We start from the raw sequence: 19880 nt of genomic DNA, 5'->3' as shown, positions 1-19880 counted from the left end.
ACACCAAAGTGTTTTTTATCGCCGTGGCTGTTATTGCATCAGAGGCAAAGCTACATAGCAAATCATTCATCTTAATCCGAATTACACTGTACATTCAGTACCGTTCACTTACTACCACTCAATTCAGATACATAGTAGACAGCTACATCACTTAACCACCATTTCAGAATGGCCAGGATGACTTAAACTATTATAGACTTACATACAGTAGAAGTCTAACGTACAATGTGTCTAAGATTAGCTACGATTTAACAAGAAGACGTGTACTGAATAAATACTGGTTTATTGAATAAGTACTGAATAAATACTGGTTTATTTGTAACTATTTTAAAGTTTGTGATATGTAAGCAACAACATTTTAAATGAGCTCTTACTTGAAACCAAGTCTGAACTTGATTTAAGACAGTTACAAACAATGAAAGGATAGTACTGTCACACTGTTCTGGAAATAAACATCCAACACCAAACATCTAAACCGGTATGTAAGAGCAAGTAATGAAGCAAATTGCTCACCAAGATAGACTAAAACCTGCTTAGCTTCAGCAGCACTGTCCAGTTCCGTGTGAAAGCGTGTAAGTGCTCTCATCTCATCAGTCTATGAGGAAGAACTACACATTAAATCTTCCAGTGCCGCTAATCATGCAGCCTCTCTCTCAGAACTACACCCTGCCTCCTGTTTCATGGGAAACTCACCCTCCTGCTCTAACTCACCGCCCCTTCAACTCCCCCTAAGGAGTTGTCTCATACACACACACACACACACACACACACACACGGCAAGAAGTCTTTTATTTTTTTTTTCTCGTGTGGGAGGAATAGAAATTAATAATATATTTTCTCCCTGCAGCTGTGGCTGCAACATTCTCTGAATCACCACTTCGTTTTCTGAGGAAATAATCATACGGCTTGCTTTGCTTAAATGCTGTGATGTTTATAACACATTCAGAACTGAATGTCTCATCGCTGGCTATAAAGTTAATCTATAATCCATATTACGTATTTTGTATGTGAAATGCTGCCTATAAGAATGTTACCTTAGTTTTGCATGTTCTGTTCTGTCTTTACAAGCTGCACAAGGGTAATAAAGGGCTGCTTGATTTTCAGACCTGAATGTAGTTCAAAGTTTATTGAAGTGTGTTTAAAAGGGCTTTATGAAGAAAAGACACGGCAGTAGCAAATGAGAAAACAATTTATGGAGTACGTAGGTCCATGTACAGTATATATAATGGAATGCTTTGATGATAATGAATGGAAATCATATACTGTGGCCTTTGCAGTCACCTGAACTAATCCCAACTGAACACCTATAGAACAGTTTGGATCAGTGTGTTAATGTGATTGGATCTACCACCATCAGCAAAACACTATCCTTTAGAAAAAAGGTGTTCTTACATCCTGTTCAGTTCCAGAGACTTGTAGAATCTATCACAAGGTGCATTGAAGCTGTTCTTACAGCTACCTGTGGCCCAACACCTTACTAAGACACAGTCTTAGTAAGTCACTAAGTCACAATAAGACACTGCTGGATTACAGTACTACTGCTATCAGGAGAACATAAGACATTCCTGATTACATCAATTCTGATCCTTGAAAACCCCTGCCCATTTTTTACTGTTCTACCGTCTCCCATCACATCCAATTTCAATCCCCATGATACTCCATGGCCAGCATTAAGAATCACTGATGTATAGGGTAGATGTTTCAGACCACGATACCTTGAGTTTGGCCTGTGGCAGTCCCAGTGTCAGCTTTAGGTGGCTCTGGAGGATTGGTGTCCTGTGATGGGGCAGATGTGGGTATCTGAGCACCAAGAGGCTGGCAAATCTCTCTTATTACCAGAGATGTGGGCTTATCCTTACTGTCCTGAGCAAGTCTGGAAGCCTGAGACAAGACGAGATTAGAAAATGTGTTTGTTAGAGGCACAGAACAGGAGAAGCCTTTACCTCATTGATTTAAAGCTGAGGCGATATCCAAAATCACATGCCATTCAGTATGTTTATTTGGGAATCAGCTTTTGTAGTCATGTCTGAAAGCACAGTCAGGAACCTCATGAACTTAATCCTCTCTAATAACAAAGGATGTAACCTACTGTAGTGAGTACACAATACCCACAATGCACTGTGCAGCCAACCTATATAGTAAATAACGTGTGGTTTTGGACACATCTCTAGTGGGCCAACAATTTATTTATGTGACTGACTTGATTAAAGCACAAATTGTGTTCATTGTAAGTGTGATTTTAATGCATTAATGTGAGGATTAGTGGTTAGGGTGCCATTTTGGATAAAAACATTAGTCAATAGTGGCCTGTGTGCTCGGTCAGTGAGAGTGGTGTAGTGGCATACCTGGCTATGTGCAGGCTGGATCTGCAGGTTGATGGCGGTAAGCTGGACAGGCTGAGCTCTAGACTGGCTCAGGCCGGAGTGTTGGCTCACTGTGGAATGGAAGATGGTAGCTTGTTGGCTCGGGGATGATCCCTGGCTGAGGGCTGGTGGTTTAGGCAGGACGGGGACAGGTCCTCCAGCTGAGGAGCTCTGGAGGCCAAGCGAGGCAGTCTGTGGGTGGGGCTGGATTGAGGCAGTCTGCAGTAATTGGGTCTGCAATCGAGGTGTGGGTGGAGCTTGGTGTTGAATGACAAACTGTTGTGGTTGCTGCTTGATCAGGGCTTGGGGCTGAATCTGGGCGTATGCTACAGAGATCATGCACAAGCAAATGTATCTCATTTCACTGCACTTTCGAATGCGCATGTGACAAAGCTTTGAAATCTTGAATGGAAATGGCAAATTAAATAGTCTCAGCTCAGTTCATTCATGCAATCCTTACTTGATTTGTACAACTCTGGTTCATTCAATAAAAAACCCTTCTCACAACTGAGTTTCACAAAGCAAACGTTTTGGTATGAATATTTAAATTAGACGTTTCGACATGTGTGTTTATGTCCGTACTTAGTAACCACCATAACACTTTACTAGTCACCATTAGTCAAGGTTTCTGGGCATCCAAAACATGGGAATGGGCAGGTACATTGGTGGCTTCACTTGCTTAGTGGGCTAGCAAATGAACGTATGATTTGTCCACCCCTGAGAGTCTAGATGAATTGATCCATTCATTTTTTACTTTCTTGTGTGACTTTTCAAAGCTAATAATGTGATAATAAAATGATTGTCTTGTCTGTAAACAAAACGCTATTATGCTTTATTGTAAGCAGTTCATCTGCTTCTGCTTTGGAGTATACTGTATCCAAGAAAAATGCAATGCAGATCAGAACTGTTGGTGCTTTTAATAGTCGTGTGGTGCAGTTTGCTGGAAATTGTGTTTAACTATGTGGTCAATTCAGCTCAACTTCAGGCTACTTCAGCACACACTGTGCGGCAAGGAATCATTATGAGACATTACAGCGTTGACAGGCTGTATCGTTAGTGTGTTTCTGTGTGCGCGCATGCGCGCGCGTGTGTGTGTGTTGGGAGCAGAGGTATCCTACATCTACTACTGAATGCTGGATACTAGTAGCAGAGCTATGGGTCACATTGAGCCTCTCTTAATAACAAACAGAATGAAAATGTGAGAAGGAATGTAGTTTTCTCTCTCCTCTGTATGGCGTGGGACAGAGGATTCAGATGACTCAATCCAGATGACCATCCCCTCCCACCTCTTTCTCTCCCTCCTTCCCTCTCTCTCCCACTTACTCTCTTTCTCTGTTCTACTCTCTCTCTCTCTCTCTCTCGCTCTTACTGAAATAGGACTGATGAGTTAATCCCTCCAGATTGCTGAACCCAGCCCTGGAAAACCCCAGACTTTCCAGCCACAATTTTTGCCACGACACATTTTATATCATGAGCAATTTTATGCTAATGACAAATTACTTTTTTTTGTCTTTGTACCTTTACTGCATTAAAATCGTGACAGTTAAATGAAAAACAGCAATTTCTTTAAATTACCTTGAAATACATTTTTTAGTAGTACTCCAGTGTGTAAGCAGTCAAGTGTGTAAGCTCAGAAGTTAATGGGAGATTAAGTTCTGTCTCAGTGCACAACCAAGCATACAGAAAAACAGACATTCCCTCGATGCAGGTTTCCTCTGTAGACATTTCTGCCATAGCAACTACACCTGTGCCCAATATTCAGGGTTAGTCTGATACCTCACCTCTATAGAGATCATTGTATAATAAATAATATGGCTAGCCTAACTTATGTTAGCAAGCAAATCAATTATGTCAGTAGCTGAGTTTCTAGTAAACGTTTCATGGACTTTAAGTGAAAAGTCATCAAAAGGAAATGAATCAATGATGCTGTTATACGAAAATCTTGAAGATGGTTGGGGTAAGAGAATACTCAAAGTACACGTCTGTCATTGGCCTGTGTTCATAAAAAGAGAGTCAGACAAACAGTAACAGTGAGTAATATTGCTGCCTCACAGCTTCAGGTTTCCCAGTTTGATTTTGAGTTCTGTGCTGAATCTCTGTGACTTTCGTATCGTCTCCCTGTATCCATGTGGGTTTCCTCTGGTTTCCTTGCACCTTCTAAGAAAATGTTGGTAAGTGAATTGACTATTTTAAATTGCCCCAAGGTGTGAATGTGCGTGTGCATGGTGCCCTGTAATGGACTGGCTTCCCATGCTGCGTGTATTCCTGTTTTGTGTCCATGGTTTGGGCCTATCCTGGGATAGGCTCCAGAGCCAACACGTAGGTATGTAGTGTCAAGATGTTTTATCTATTGACTTGGACTTGTCTCAGACTTTCTTGGTCTTGGGCATTGGTCTTGCTAAATATGGTTTTGGTCTCGACTGACAATTTGTAAAAATATTGTTTGTGCTGTCTTTTGATGCAAGATACAATGCCTTCTTCTAGAAAACAAGGCATAATCATTGGTGCAATGTCAACTAGTTGTAGTAAAGACTTGGCTTCAAAAAGGATTTGATGGTTTTCAGTCTCGATCTTGACTTGGTCTTGCTTTTATATCTATTCGCCCTCCCTTACGACTTGGTTTTGACTAGATCTTGGCAAGTCTGGCTCTTGGGCTTGTCTTGCTCTTGACTACAACCCTACCGTCATGACCCTAACCAGAATAAAACAGTGGAGATGAATGAATGATTAAATGAAATAACTTATCCACTTTCCAACATTGTCTATGTAATGTTTGTATGGAATACAAACAGAGCAAACAGTTCTGGGAGAACATTGTACAAACCATGTTTGAGATGAGGTGCTTCTGAATGTTGTGAGCAATGTTTGAGCAGGTATGTAGCAGACCTGTATGGCCACTGGCCATTCATCCAAACCGATAAGTGAAAGTGTGTTATACAAGCTGGCCACATGCAATTTACAGCCTCATACTTTAGAATTCACTTGGGTTGTTTCACTGGTTTCTGCATTTTTTGATAGACCCACATTTCCACCTCGGCTGATCCTAAACAGTGTTTTGTGACATTTTCCGCACACATTTAAAAATTCAACTAAAAATGGTGTCTGGAAAGCTCCTAAGTGTGTTGTGCACACAAAAACCACACAACCTTGATTTACAAACTAATAATTCGCAATCTTAGCATCATAAGATTCTATCTCTCATTCATTCTAAACCCAGACAGAACCTAACAATACTAATGTCACAAAACATTTGTGGGTGTGCTTTTAAGACCAGAGATGGGCCTTCTACCATTTAATGGAAGCTGCAAGCCTTAACATATCACCAACACCAAAGGCAGCACAACAAAGCAGTCAGACTCAGTTGGACAGTTTTAACACAGGCATCGGCTTGTGTTTCAGAATCCGAAAGAGCTGGTAAGTGAGTGTGACGAAATTTGTGAAGTGTTTATACAGAGGTTTGAGTGGCATATAAGACAGTGGGGATATAAACAGTTATACTCAACGACCGGGTTCTGCAACAGGACCGAGAACCAATATAAACATCACTTCATGAGACCTGTACAGCTGTTAACCAAGTTATTCAGAACTAGACCTGCTGTTGTGTGTCCATGTTTTGTTTTAGAAAGTTTCAAAGCTCAAAGCCACATGTGCTGACCAAGTAGAAAGATCAGATCAGAAGAACCACTTGTTTATCCTATCAGCTCATATGATTAGTATTTTTTCTCACTCAGATGGTTCTTACTTGGTGCGATAAGGGGCTGAGAAGATGTCACACTGCGGCTCATATTCACCGCCTTGGCCTCAGTCTCTCCGCTCTCTGCTTTCTTCCCTCCATCTGTGGTGACCACGGGGAGTCCACCCTTCCCTGTGATGGTCCCTGAGTTGGAGGCACTCTGGCTCGGGGTCTTGATGAGTGGAGTGGGATGGATGGAGACAGGAGTCTGCTTAAGGCTCAGAGCCTGCAGACCGGTGGACTGAGAGGAGGTTGTCGCCCCCTGATGACTGCGAAGGGCAAGATTCTGTACCTGGGAGGCATGTTTGAAGAATGACTTATTTTAACTGCAGGACTAGAGTTGGACACCATTAACCCATTTGCTACATAATTATTAAAAACATATTTTTAAATAATTTACTGTCAGAAGGGTTGTAAAATAAAGTACTCAGTCAAAATCATTTGGCTGATGCGTGTAAAAAAAAAAGAAAAAGGTGATGCAGGAAACCAATGAGCTGAAGGTTAAGGACCTAATCATGGCAGTTTGGTAGTGCTAGGATTTGAATACATGACTTCTGATCTGTAAGCCTTATCCACTGAGCCAGCAAAACTAGCTTGTGCTGATTTAATGCCCTCCTTTACTGTGAATGAATTTAGTGATGGTAAATGTTTACTGTAAATATTACTGTACTTTACTGCAACCCTGCTACTGGTAAATTACTCAATCAGTTTTTCCCACAATGTAATTATACTGTTAAATTCTCAAATTTGAATCATCAGGACGTATTGATGAATTTTCTTCAACTGCAGCTCTAACAGTAGTTCTGGCTGCAAGGTTTATATTTATGCGCTTCTTTCAACGCGATTGTTTCTATGCTAACAATTTACACAGAGACGTTTATGGTAGCTGCTCCATGTAAATGGATTTAAAAGTGACATTTTCAGTGAGGAGCTGTAACTTTAAGTTTTCAGACATGGGAAAAGGTCTGGCTGGGGAGGGAATGACTTTGAATTTGTGGACATTCTGCAACATTAAACCTAATAATAAATTGATAAAATTGTACAATGCGTCATTTAAAATAAATAAATAAATAGACAATTATAATAATTGGTCAATTGCTGTGGTATAATAAAACACTTCAGGACATGTCGTTGTAGGTAAATAATCAACTGCAGGATGGTAAGAGTAACTCAGTATCCCTTTGGGCTGAATCATACCACCCTGGTGTTTACTATTTTCCTATAAAAACATTCCCCATTTTGTTTTATTCCTTACTTACAGTACATGACTACTGTGTGAATTTATATGACACAAAGTACAGTACAATGAGTATTTTGTTTCTGCAAAGTAGGACATAAGTGTGTGTGTGTGTGTGTGTGTGTGTGTGTACCTGTGCTGTCGCAGACTGAGCGTTACTGGTTGCACTGGTGTCAGACTGGAGAGCGGTCACAGTAGCGGTGGGAGCGAGGATAAGCTGGGAGGAGAGAGGAACAGCTCGGCCAAGACTCCTAGCTACATGCACCAGGTTACTTTGCTGAGCCTGGGAGAACACACACGCACACGCATGCGCGCACACACACGCGCACACACACCCCCTTCGTTAATGAATGTAAGTAATGTAACTCATTACTAGGACTGGGTGATATAAGAATAGTACTGGCTTCAGAATAAATTGCTTTAATTATTATTATTATTATTATTCAAATATATAATTACAGTATTACCTCTATACACAAAAATACTATGACTTTCACCAGTTCTTTTTTTTTGTAGAACATTTAGAACAACTCACTCAATTGTGATGATTGCTAATTGGATTTTAAAATATACTTTTGTACCAAATGTTTCATTTCCCCGTTTTTTAAAAAATATATATTTTTACCTAATTTATTCTCGTGGAAGTTAGATAGCAATATAATCAAAACCATCATTTTCTTCAGAGTTTATGTCACTCTGTTTGCAAACCTGAATATAATGATATATTAATCCTCAGATTAATGTACAAGCAGAGCACTAATTTAAAAGCAGATCATTATGTGAGTAGCATTAAAAGTATGTCAGATCTAGTTCATAGTTTAGTTTTTACACTAATATTTTTCTTTCTTTTTTTTTTTTTAAATAAAAATTGTTTTATGTTGTAACAAATTTATTAAAATAAATATCGTTTATAGTGAAAATTTGATGGTAATACCTGTGCTAAATCTTGTCATAAGTACCTGGTCTAGAATGTTTATGTTCTAAAACAGAATAAGACATATTGAGCATGTCATTATTTGTTAGCATATCTGTTATCATTTGTACTGTATGCAATGCATGTATGCAACGCTTACCATCTGGGCACGCAGGTACATCTGCGCCTGGGTGGCTGTGAGGGTAGGGCTTGAGGCGTTCCCTAGCAACACTGCCTGCTGAGAGATTGCGGAAGGGGAGGAGTTTACACTCTGGGCACGGCTTATTAACTGAGCCGTGGCAGGAGACGTTGTTAAATTAATCTGAGAGAAAGAAAGAAAAAAAAAAAGAGTGAAATCACACATACTTTTAATATTGCAGATATATACACATAATATCTGTGATATTTACACAGGCAATTGATGTGTGTTGCTCTGTACAGACTCACTGTAGTTTGTGAGGATCCACTCTGGGTGGATGAGGTGCCATTCTGGGTAGAGCTCTGCCTACCAGCAGCTATACTGGCCTAAGAGAGAGAATATATAGAGATGTGAGGAGATAGAATAAAGGCATAAGATGATGACAGATGATTGCCATACTATTTAATCTTTGTGAATAGCATTTTTCAGCATGCCAGCCTACCTGCTGCACGGCTGCCAGACTCTGGAGCTGAGCTGTGCTGAGGTGCTGCTGCTGCAGTGCTGCTGTCTGAAGCATTAGATGCTGCTGCTGAGCTGCATACATCTGTTGCAGGTACTGTGCTGCTGTGCTCGGCTGCCTGTGCAAGGCCTGCTGAATCACCTAAAGCGCGCGCACACACACACACACACACACACACACACACACACACACACACAGACAGACAGAAAGTAAGAGGCAGAAAGAGAGATGCTACTGGCACTAGTTAGTGCAAATTGCACGGAAAACACAAGATAAACTGGTGTTAAATTGAACATTTTCTATTATTTGACCTCGGAACCTAGAAAGAGTTCTGCCACCACTAAAATCTATATTTATTACCAGCCTTTGAATCTGATCATTTGTCTCCCTCTTTTGGCCAAGAAAAGAACAAGGGAAAAGTCAAAGCCTTGCAGAAAATAAACAGCCATCACAAACAAAGATGGTTCAGCCTATATAGTTTGTCCTCTTTTTTGTGCAGTGTTGTCCAGTCCCAGTTCTGGAAGTGCCACCATCCTGGACATTGCGAGTATAAACACAAGGCTGTAGTAGGAGAGTTTTCCTGTTCAGCGTGATGACGTTTAACGTCCCCGACAACCTCTATAGTCCCACTTAGCCAGTTGTTAGCAACCGTCTTTTTCAAGACACGTAAAAGCTTTTAAAAAAATCCTGAGTGGGGTATTACTGATGTATTTTATGGTGTTGTATAAAACGTGAACATATATTGTGCTTGTGTTAACCACAGACCTTATTTTAAGCATTTAACCAAAAAACCCATTCAAAACCCCATTGAATTTGGGACGATGGATGGCCAGTACACGGGAAAAGTAAGTCGAGATCACGAGAGAACAACAGAAAAAAAATGAATAATGCATGGCTGATTAGGGCTTCCACGTAAATATCCCACTCGTGATTCTGTTAAGCTTTTAAGTGCCTTGAAAAAGACGGTTGATAACTAGCGTCTAAATGGGACTATGGAGGTTGTCGGGGACATTAAACGCCATCACGCTGAACAGGAAAACTCTTCTACTACAGCCTCGTTGTGTTTACACTCGTACTCTTGCAAACTATTCCAACTCAAACTTCCCAACTTATAGATTTATCAATTTATATTTTGTATATTTTATATTATGTATTTTCCAATTATAGTGTTTTTAATTAAAGACTGAAAGAGTTCTCAAGCGTGGTGGTGGCGGCGTAGAAGTCATGTGACCGTGGTGTAGTTCATTTATAGCCTAACACTTTATTTATTTATTTATTTATTTATTTATTTATTTATTTATTTATTTATAGCAGTTGCATTGAGGCTTCAAAATTCATACAAGTTGTCTTCATTTGTGAAGATAATCTTGATGAACAAAATGTGTAAGAATCATAAACTTTTGTTGGTCACAGAGCTTATTTTCTGCAGTAATCCAAAGCCGATGGAAAAATACTATTGGCTCTTTTTTTTTTCGAGGGAATCAGGGTGATTTCCGGGTTGGTCTACAAAAAACATATATAATTACAGTATTATCACTATACACATGATCGTCTGCAGGATTGACGATTTCCACATTGGTGTCTGGCACTTGAGAAGGGGACATCCCTCTCTCTTAACGCAGAGATAAGGTCCATCTCTACAGCGGGAAGTTATTACATTTATGATGGCGAAGATGCCAACGTGCATGTTACACCAGTCCCATTCACCAAGCAGGAGATTTTCTCGGGACAAGATTACGTCGTGAGAAAACAGCTTTTAGTTATGTCAAGATCACAAAAAAAGAATAAAAAAAATCACAGTGCAGTTACAGTAGTAACAGCACCGGTGTTTGAGGCATGTTTTCTCACACTGTCATTCCACCACTCGGGAACACACAGAGTCCTACAGCTCATTTCACTTTCTTCTCAGTCTGCTGACTGGCTCGTCTTGGCTCCGCCCACCTGGCTGTCCTGTGAAGTTGCTAAGCAACAGCAAAAGGAGGCTTTGACCCCTGCACTCGGTGGGAGCATGGTGGAGAGTAACCTGAACACCACACATGCTACTGTGAATGGCTAATGTACACACTGCATGCAGCTGAGCATAGAATGTACTAAAACCATTCAATTAATGCTGACATGAAGCGCAGACTGTAGTTAAACCAAATATTACTGTACTAAACTTATAGACATTGCCTTTATTGAATTTGTGCCATTGATAATATTTCATTACAGTCTATATCAAATAATGCCCATGTGGCAACAAATCCAAGGCAGATTATGTGAGTAAATTCTATTTCTTTCTTAAACTAAAGGGTGAGGTCTTAAACTTAAACTGTGAGGTCAAAGGTCGAGGTTGATCCAGATTAGAAAGGAGGGCATTGTAAGCAGATAAAGTCATCAACAAATGCCTGTGAAATGCTTAATTTGATTATAATAGAGTAGCCCAGCTGAGTTTTACACACAACATGCATCTTGGAATTTTGTATGCAACATTCAGTTCTCAGAGTTGTCCAGTAGAAGGCAGCATAGTCACGTTGACGAGACGAGCTCATGGGCCTGCTGACATGACTTCAACACTCAAAAAGGTGTGAATGAGAACTTGTGAAGCTGAGGCTGTAAATGTGATTAGGTGTGTAAAGGTTTGAATGCGTGCCAGGGTTCCTGTGTTACATTTCTCAGTGTGTTTGGATGTTTGACAATTTATTAATCAAATGAGAAGCATAATATTATGGAGAATGGGTATGAGTCACAAGAATGGCTGCATGCTCAGTTGTGTAGCTGTGTGTGCGGTCTCACCTGTACAGTTTGTCGGTCGGGTATCCCACTGTATACCGATATCTGGGAAACAGTTTGTCTGCTGCTGCTAGTGCTGCTGCTTGAGCTGGCACTGCTGCTGCTGGGGACAGCTGATGTGTTGGTGGTGTTAGGTGTGCTGCTGGTGCTGGCTGTAGAAGTTGTAGTGTTAGTGGAGGAGTTGGCGGTGCTTGCCATGCTAGCACTAGAAGCAGGAGGACCCTGCTCGCCCTCCATGGTGCCACCCTGACGCCTCAGCTTTGACCCACGACTGCCCCGCTGGCACAGTCTATGCAAGCTAAATAATGAGATAATCAGAGAAATGAAGAGTCACGATGAGTAAAAAGTTATTCAAAAAAAACAAACAAAACAAAAAACAAAACCAGGTCACCGTATGAATCAGCATCTATTATCTACTATTACATTAACATTTACACCATTGGCTATTAATTACAAGTTACCTAGTCAATTACGCAGCGAAATCCAAATGCAAATGTTGAAATTTATCATGTGAAGACTTGGGGTGAAAAAACAATAATTGATAGTTGTAATGGTATTTGATTTTCATTGTTGAACTCACAGTGTTGTGCTTGTAGGAAAACTCTGTATGTATAGGCTTGCAAGAACGTAGTGTTAATTCATCACCACTGATGGGACATTTTTTGTTATACTGAACTCAGTATGATCCTTTCCAGAAACCGCTCACATTTCAAATCACACTGTTTTAACAAATACCAGGAGTACAGAGAAATAACTAAAACATGCTTTCCCAATCTTTCTCTGTAGTTGCAGTTGTTTCTGTAGAGTCACGATCCCACGCTGGAAAAAAAAACGTAGAGTGGTGCTTAAGCAAAAATGCCTTTAATTTTTGGTGACAAAGAATTTCTTGAACATTTACAGTGGGGTGAAAATAACGTTCACCACCAAAAAACTATTTCTATTGCTGTGGTTAAGTAAAACTAATGCAACATATCTGAAACATTTAAAAGGCAAAAAGTAAGTAATCATTCTGTAGCACTTTATTTTACAGTATGTAACTAGCAATTAATATGTAAGTACTGTATGTAGTAAGCAGCTAGAAATAATAATTTAATATTTGGTAAATATCTAGTATGGTATAAGTATATATGTGGTAATTAGGTTGTATTTAATGGGGAAATTTGTAGCAGGTATCTGGTATAAATAAAGAAGTATGCAGTAATTACAAGCATTTTATGGTAGACACCAAACAGAACTTTATTGGATATAACTTATGTTAAAAATGATCAGGTTTCTACAACAGTACTTGGTGCTACAAGGCAATAATTACCCCCCAAAATACAATATAATAGTTACTGTTTAATTAACATAAAATGTACAAAATACACTTTGGTTTACAGTCCCATTTCAATTGCATTACAAAGTAGTGACTAGTTCATGTATCTATTCAATTTGTCTTTGTTTGGTTGTGACCTGAACATCACAAAGATGAGAATGGTCATTAATTAAGTAATGTTAAAAAAGTAATGTATAGAGGACCTACTAATAAATCTAGAAATCAAAAGGAACATATAACTGGAAAGTATTGGATTTTCTGGAAAGAAGAGTACAGTGGAGTACAGAAAGTACTTACTTATTATTTATCATGAGGTATGTACACTCTCGGACAAAAAAATAAACGGCCAAGCCCAAATTGGCAAAATATTAGGCGTTTAATGGTAAATAAAATAAATAATAAAAAAAGGTCAGGAAATTTGCAACAATTAAACAAACAGATAAAGTAACTCTGTATGGGATTACACAGACATGTGTTAGTTTGAATTTTACATCAAATCATTATGATGATTTTACCTTTGCATATAAGAACCCTAGTGAATTTCCTTGTTTCTAGCTTTCCCCCCCCCAAACAGTTCACTGCAGCAAAAGTAAATGAGCAAATGGTAGCACAGGATGTCTCAGGAGTCTATTTGTTTAATTCTCGCTCATTTTCTGACCAATGATTTGTTGTTAAGATCATTAAAAGCTTAATCCTTTGCCATTTTCGGCTTGGCTCATTTTTATTTATTTCTTAGTAGTAATTTTGAGGTTAGTACTTACCTGGTGTCCTTTTGGGATAACTATGTACTTACATTTTCAATTGGCAAAGAATGCACCAACTATTTCTTGGAGGTAGTACATCAATGCCTAATCCCTTTCATTTCAGGGTAATTATTGCCTTATGGCAAGTACTACTATAGATAGTTTCACATGAATATCCAAAGTGCTATTTAGTACGGCTCAAACAATACGAGTAATTACAATATATTTACCTACTACAGTGCTGATTTCTTCTGTTTTTGTGTATATATCTCATACTAAATAGTTTCAGAAATTAAAACAAAATATAAGATAAAACAAAGGCAACCTGAGTAAACACAAAATACTGGACTAGATACAACCAGGTCTGATTACTGCAAACCCTGTTCAATCAAATCAACACTTTTTCAACAGCATGAAGTTGGTTAAAAGGTCTTACCCAGTAACACACTATGACAAAATTGAACGAAATTGAGTAATGATGAGGAAGAAGGTGATTGAAATACGTAAGTCTGGAAAGGGTTACAAAGCTATTTCAAAGGCTTTGGGACTCCAAAAAAAGAATCACCGTGAGAGCTATTATCTCCAAATCGAAAAACTCGGTACACTAATGAACCTTCCCAAAAGTGCCCGACCTTCCAAATTCCTCCGAGAGCACAGCAACTACTCATCCAGGCAACTTACAATAATTGAGGGAAACATGAATTCTACTCTCTACCATAAAATCCTAAATGAGGATGTCCATTCTTCAGTTCTCAAGCGCAACTGAATTATACATCAAGACAATGATCCAAAGCATAGGAGTAAATCCTAGTCCTAGAAGGAAGTGAAAGGCTGATCTCGAAAGCGTTTGGTTGCAGTTATTGCTGCTAAAGTTGGCACGACCAGATTTTAAGTTTAAGGGCAAGTAGTTTTTCACATTGGTGAAAAGTATTGGATAACATTTTTTTTGCTTTGATAAATTTTTTTTATCTATCTATCTATCTATCTATATATATATATATATATATATATATATATATATATATATATATATATATATATATATATATGAATATATATATATATATATATATATGAATATATATATGTTTATGTTATATGTTTCCTCAGGTTGCCTGTGTTTTATGTTTCGTATATCTAAAACTATTTAGTATGAAATATACACAAAAACAAAAAAAATCAGGGCAAATACTTTTTCATAGCACTGGACATACTAAAAACAAACTAATTACCACATTCATCTCTATTATATATTAGCTACATACCACATTCTTGCCTATTACATACTAGGTATAAAACAAAGTGCTACGAATTTAAAACAACAGTGGATCTAGAACATATCCTGACTCCAGTCTATCACACAGACAATTGCACACTCATTCACAGCTCGTGGTGTGGCTAATTCACCTACTGGCATATTTTTGAGAGGTGAGAGGAAACTGGAGAACGTGATGCAAACCCACACTGACACATGGAGAACATGCACAACTCCACACAGACAGTAACCTGAGCTCAAGATTGAACTGGGGACCCTGGAGCTATGAGACAGCAATGACGTCCACTATCCCACAAAATAAAAAAAAATTAAAAAATAAACCTTAATGAGGAAAAATACAACATGTTGTTATATTATGAGCACATACAGTACTGTGCAAAAGTCAGAGACCACAATTTTGGTTTCAGTCAAACAGCCATTCAGTAATTCTGTTTAATTATTTGGTGGCAAACAATAATGATGGAAAAACGTACAGTACATCAATTCCGTTTTCAGTCAAACAGCCATATGGTACTTATTTATGCAGGTCAATATTAAAGTTCAATACTACAAATAAAATATTTACAGATTTCATACTGTTTTGTTTTGTTTTTTTCTTTCCTGTGCAAGTCCTTGGTACGATTCATGAGCATGAATAAAGGGAAAATGCATTTAACAGAAAATCACACAAAGTGATAAATACATATCGGATGGCTGTTTGACTGAAAATAGAATTAATATACAGTACTCCCCTCCCCCATCATTACTGTTTGCCACCACATATTAAATATAAGTACGTAATGTCCATTTCATGGGTGATCTCTGACTTTTGAACAGTGCTGTATATGTTACAGTTTCAATAAAATGTATCCTATGCTATGTTCCTGTCTGAGATGTCAGCCTGAGCATGCAAAAAAGTATGCTTTTAATAGTAATTTCTTCCAGAAAGAGCTAATTCTGAGAACTGTGTTTCAATAAACATTTCCCCTCAGAAGTTTCATGTTTCAGCAACAAACCTGAATAGCCATGAAGGAAAACTCTGCTTTTAATTTTGGACATTTGTCTCGCAAGCCAGGGTCAAGGTGCAGGCCTTACAGCTGTTCAATACTGTCAACAGAATATTAGGTCTTACAAGTCTTTTTTTGTGTCTATGTGTGTGTGTGTGTGTGTGTGTGTGTGTGTGACAGTTGCCATTTTCTTAGTACTTGGTCATTATCCTCTTGGGCATTTATCTGTGTGTGTTTTCTAAGAAGCATGATGAACAGAGCTATCATACAGTCATCCGGAGATGGCTGTCTTGATGGGGAGATATTTCAAAGTCACTCTCACCGCACCAACAATAGCTATATAATCATAGCTAATCAGGGATAATGGATGGGAAGTGGCCACTTGGACTGAAGCACTATCTATCTTCCCCAAAGTCTCTCCTACACTCACACACACACACACACACACACACACACGCGCACGCGCACATGCAAACACACAGGGTTAACTTCAATCTTCTATTAATAGAATTGTGCATGCCCCCACCTCCCCTTAGTGAAGTCCAGAGGTCAGAATAAGGAAACAGGGGAAGGAAGAGATATGGGGTTGTTTGGAGATCACTGAAAGACTTCAGTTATCTTCGCCTCATTTGCTCACACACACACACACACACACACACACACACACACACACACACACACACACAGCTTACCATATTTCCCCCAGCACCAACCTTTCATTTCATACAAACCCCTGTCCTCCTCACTCACAACCTGTCAATCATTCTCTTTTTCAGCTCAACCAAATTATCAACCCTTCTCTACTGTTTAATTGGAATGTCACATGAGAAATAGTTTCTATGTGCCCATATCCCTGCAGACAATTTCCGGCACTATGAGGAGTTAATGAATTATAGTCATGGTAATTAGATATTCTAAATATAAGAACAGGGTTTCATTATTGCGCATGGCTGAAAACACACTAGGGAAATAACTCACAGGATGATCTTATTGTGATAGAGTGTGTGGAAATCTGTTTATAGGAGAGGTTTCTAAATTTCATTAAGGCACCGAGACACTCATGATAACCAGTTTAGTCATCCGGTTCCTGCTGAAGCGCTTTGCATTTGAAAAGTATTCATTTCTCATCATTATTATCATCATACATCATAATCATCCTCATTGTCATTGTCAGTATAGTTTGTTTGAAGTCACTCTAACATTTATTTTTTTCTTTCTTTTTTTTTTTTTTTTTTTAACAAATCTCACTGCCTTCAGAGAAGACAGTTCTATCCTGCAGGCGAAAACAGATAAATAATAAATAAAATCGCACACATTGAAGTGCTATAAGAGATGTCAGAACACCTTCTGTCATCCACAATGAAAAGCAGACCACCCAAATCGATAAATTTCTTTACACGGAATATCGAGCATCTGTTGGGTTTATGTTCTGAGTGAAGTGAGCTGTCATGCTGAGTTAAGCGCCTCTTCCTCCAGGTGTAAAACCAGACTGACCTCCCAGGTGCCCACAGCTCATCATGTTTAACTCCAGCACGGCGATGCCGCATCACGCCGATCTCTACAGTCTGAGCTTTCATCCTCCTAACAGCTGATGCGTGTGGGTGATTTCAGGATGCCAAGAGATACAAAAATGATGCAGACATCTGTAGTTTAGCCAATCTTAACATGAAGGTGAACTCAAAATTGTAGTCTGCTTGAGCTACTACTACTCAGATTGTAGTAACTGACTGTGAAATGCAAACAGATGAAAAAGTGAGGCATGTGGAACTTTTGAAGGATGAGTCAGGAGAGATGAATGATGAAATACTATGACAGCAAACATAACCACAAAGAGATATCCAGGTGAAGAGAGAAGAAGCTCATCTCGCAGACAAAGCTCAGTTCCTACCTCCTCTGTGAGCCAGCACGCGCTCCTGTGGTGAGCCCCATCCCCCGGGAGCCTGTCGCTTCTTTGTCTGACACGTGTGTGTGTGTGTGTGTGCATGTGTGAGTATCCCAGTCCTTCCTCCTCAAAACGAGCATCCAACGTCCCAGCCGACTCGCACTCTCCCTCTCACACACAAGCATGCATGCAAGCCCTCTGCCTCTTTCCACCCTGATTATCTGGTTTCCTAGCGACAGCCAACAGGGGGGGTGCCTTTCGGAATTCCGGACGCAGAGCTGCATGCTGATTGGCCGATTGGGTTTCCTCTAATGAAGATGAGCATAATGATTTTTTTTTTTTTTTTTTTTTTTACCCTTTTCCATAAGCATCACCAACCCCCTTAACAGAATTGAAGCAGCAGAGGCTGGTGCTGCCAAAATGTTAGGGGCAAGGCCAGTTCCAGGAGAGAGCTCATGGTAAATGTGATCCCGGGACACTATTTGATGTCTGGTGTTCAGGTTTCCGTCTGAATGTCCCCAATGTTTAAGTCATTAATTTGGTGGACTGTAATTTGTGAAAGGGGAAGGGGTTGTGTCTAAATTAACAATGGAAGATTAAACTGTTTTTAGAAGGACAAGGAAATCCACAAGGTTGCGCTTAGATCAATTTTCAGATTAATGAGGTCTCCTCTTGCTAATCAGCACTGCAATAGGTTTATGGCATCTGTGATGCAATTCTAGACATGCTGTTCCTTGAATGAAGGCCTGGCGAGAGTGCAATGAACTCTCTCAAACTAACAGGTCAATGTTATTTTTTGGGAATCTTAACCAGTGTTGCACATCAACACTCAATGGTCAATCATGGGTGTTGTGAAGAGGTGTCTCAAATTGCAAATAAATACACAGGATACTCCTGGGTTCAACCGAGGGAAGCGGAACTTGTTATCAGGGCTGGTAAATTGAACCACTTATTCTATCTGAATTACGTCTGCTAGTGTCACTGCGAAATTTCCGTCACATGTGAGTAAAATGTCGTATTGATTGCAGTCATAGAGACATATACGTCATTGATTGCAGCGTGCTTATTAGCATATAGATTAGCTGCTGGAGGAGGGAGATAAATTAGAGCAGAGGAGTGTGGAAAGGATGATGGAGGGGGAGAGAGAGAGAGAGAGAGAGAGAATGGGTATGTGGAGAGAAGCAAGAGATGTAAATGAACATAGAGGAACAGAGAAAGGGAAGGGGGGAAAATGGAGAACTGATAGAGGGAGAATAACTAACATACAATATGATAAAGCAAAGGCAAATGGATGTGAGCATTACAGGAAAGAGAGAAATTATAAACCAGGTAAGGAAACTGAAAGGAATGGGAGGGGGGTAGCAAAAAATAAAGACCAAAAAAAGCCATCTAAAGAGCATGAGATAGGGATGGGAAGGTAGGTAAAGGGATGAAGGGATGATGAGAAACGGCATAGAGACAGAGAGATGAGGCTGCAGGATGAAATGGGATGGGGGGAGTGCTGTCTGTCTGCTCTGGGTTTGATCCACATTAGTTACCCACTCAGCCAGTCAGCGCGAGTGTGTGGGGGAAGGGAGGACAGCATGGTAGACAAAACACAGAGATGTGGAGAAATAGCCAGTTCTGGTTTTGCTATCTTTAGACTTGCCATCACAGTGCATGTAAGTGAGTTACTGAAATTGTACCGAAGGTACAATTAAAGCCTTAAAACCCCTCATTAGTGATTACACTGATTTGTGCCATGTTTGTTACTCGTGATGTAGCAGACTGATGATGATGTGGTCTTAAGTGGTGCTAATTCACCCTAATGATGATCACAGATGCTGAGCTCTTTACTCATGTCACTGCAACATTGCAGACCCACTGTATGCCTGGTTTAATGTATTAGTTCAACTCAGGCCATGGTTCTCATCACATGAAAAGCTTGTTTATAAAGGGCAGGTCATGGATAGGCCTTAACATGGAAAAGTGTGATGTAATATATAGTGAAATCAGAATGAT

General features: G+C 39.5%; 1 protein-coding gene across 3 annotated transcripts in view; it reads right to left on the bottom strand.

Annotated features, from left to right (window-relative positions):
* The window catches only part of phc2b (polyhomeotic homolog 2b (Drosophila)), a 29725-nt gene that overhangs the window by 6407 nt on the left and 3438 nt on the right, over positions 1-19880 (bottom strand). For 2 of the 3 annotated variants that reach the window (XM_053683676.1, XM_017480401.3), the window contains exons 2-9: positions 11681-11975; positions 8888-9046; positions 8694-8771; positions 8407-8568; positions 7467-7616; positions 6106-6388; positions 2346-2689; positions 1716-1881 (exon numbers count right to left, since the gene is read on the bottom strand). In XM_053683676.1, the coding sequence (XP_053539651.1) occupies positions 1716-1881; positions 2346-2689; positions 6106-6388; positions 7467-7616; positions 8407-8568; positions 8694-8771; positions 8888-9046; positions 11681-11914 (1576 nt within the window). In that variant the 5' untranslated portion in view covers positions 11915-11975. Of the gene's footprint in view, positions 1-1715; positions 1882-2345; positions 2690-6105; positions 6389-7466; positions 7617-8406; positions 8569-8693; positions 8772-8887; positions 9047-11680; positions 11976-12257; positions 12277-19880 lie in introns of those variants that run through there. The other variant, XM_047158588.2, reaches the window with a different exon arrangement.

This window comes from Ictalurus punctatus, chromosome 11 (genome assembly GCF_001660625.3).
Source record: "Ictalurus punctatus breed USDA103 chromosome 11, Coco_2.0, whole genome shotgun sequence".
NCBI lineage: Eukaryota > Metazoa > Chordata > Actinopteri > Siluriformes > Ictaluridae > Ictalurus > Ictalurus punctatus.
Note: the sequence above shows the minus strand (reverse complement) of the source record. Positions and strands in the feature narration are given on the sequence as shown.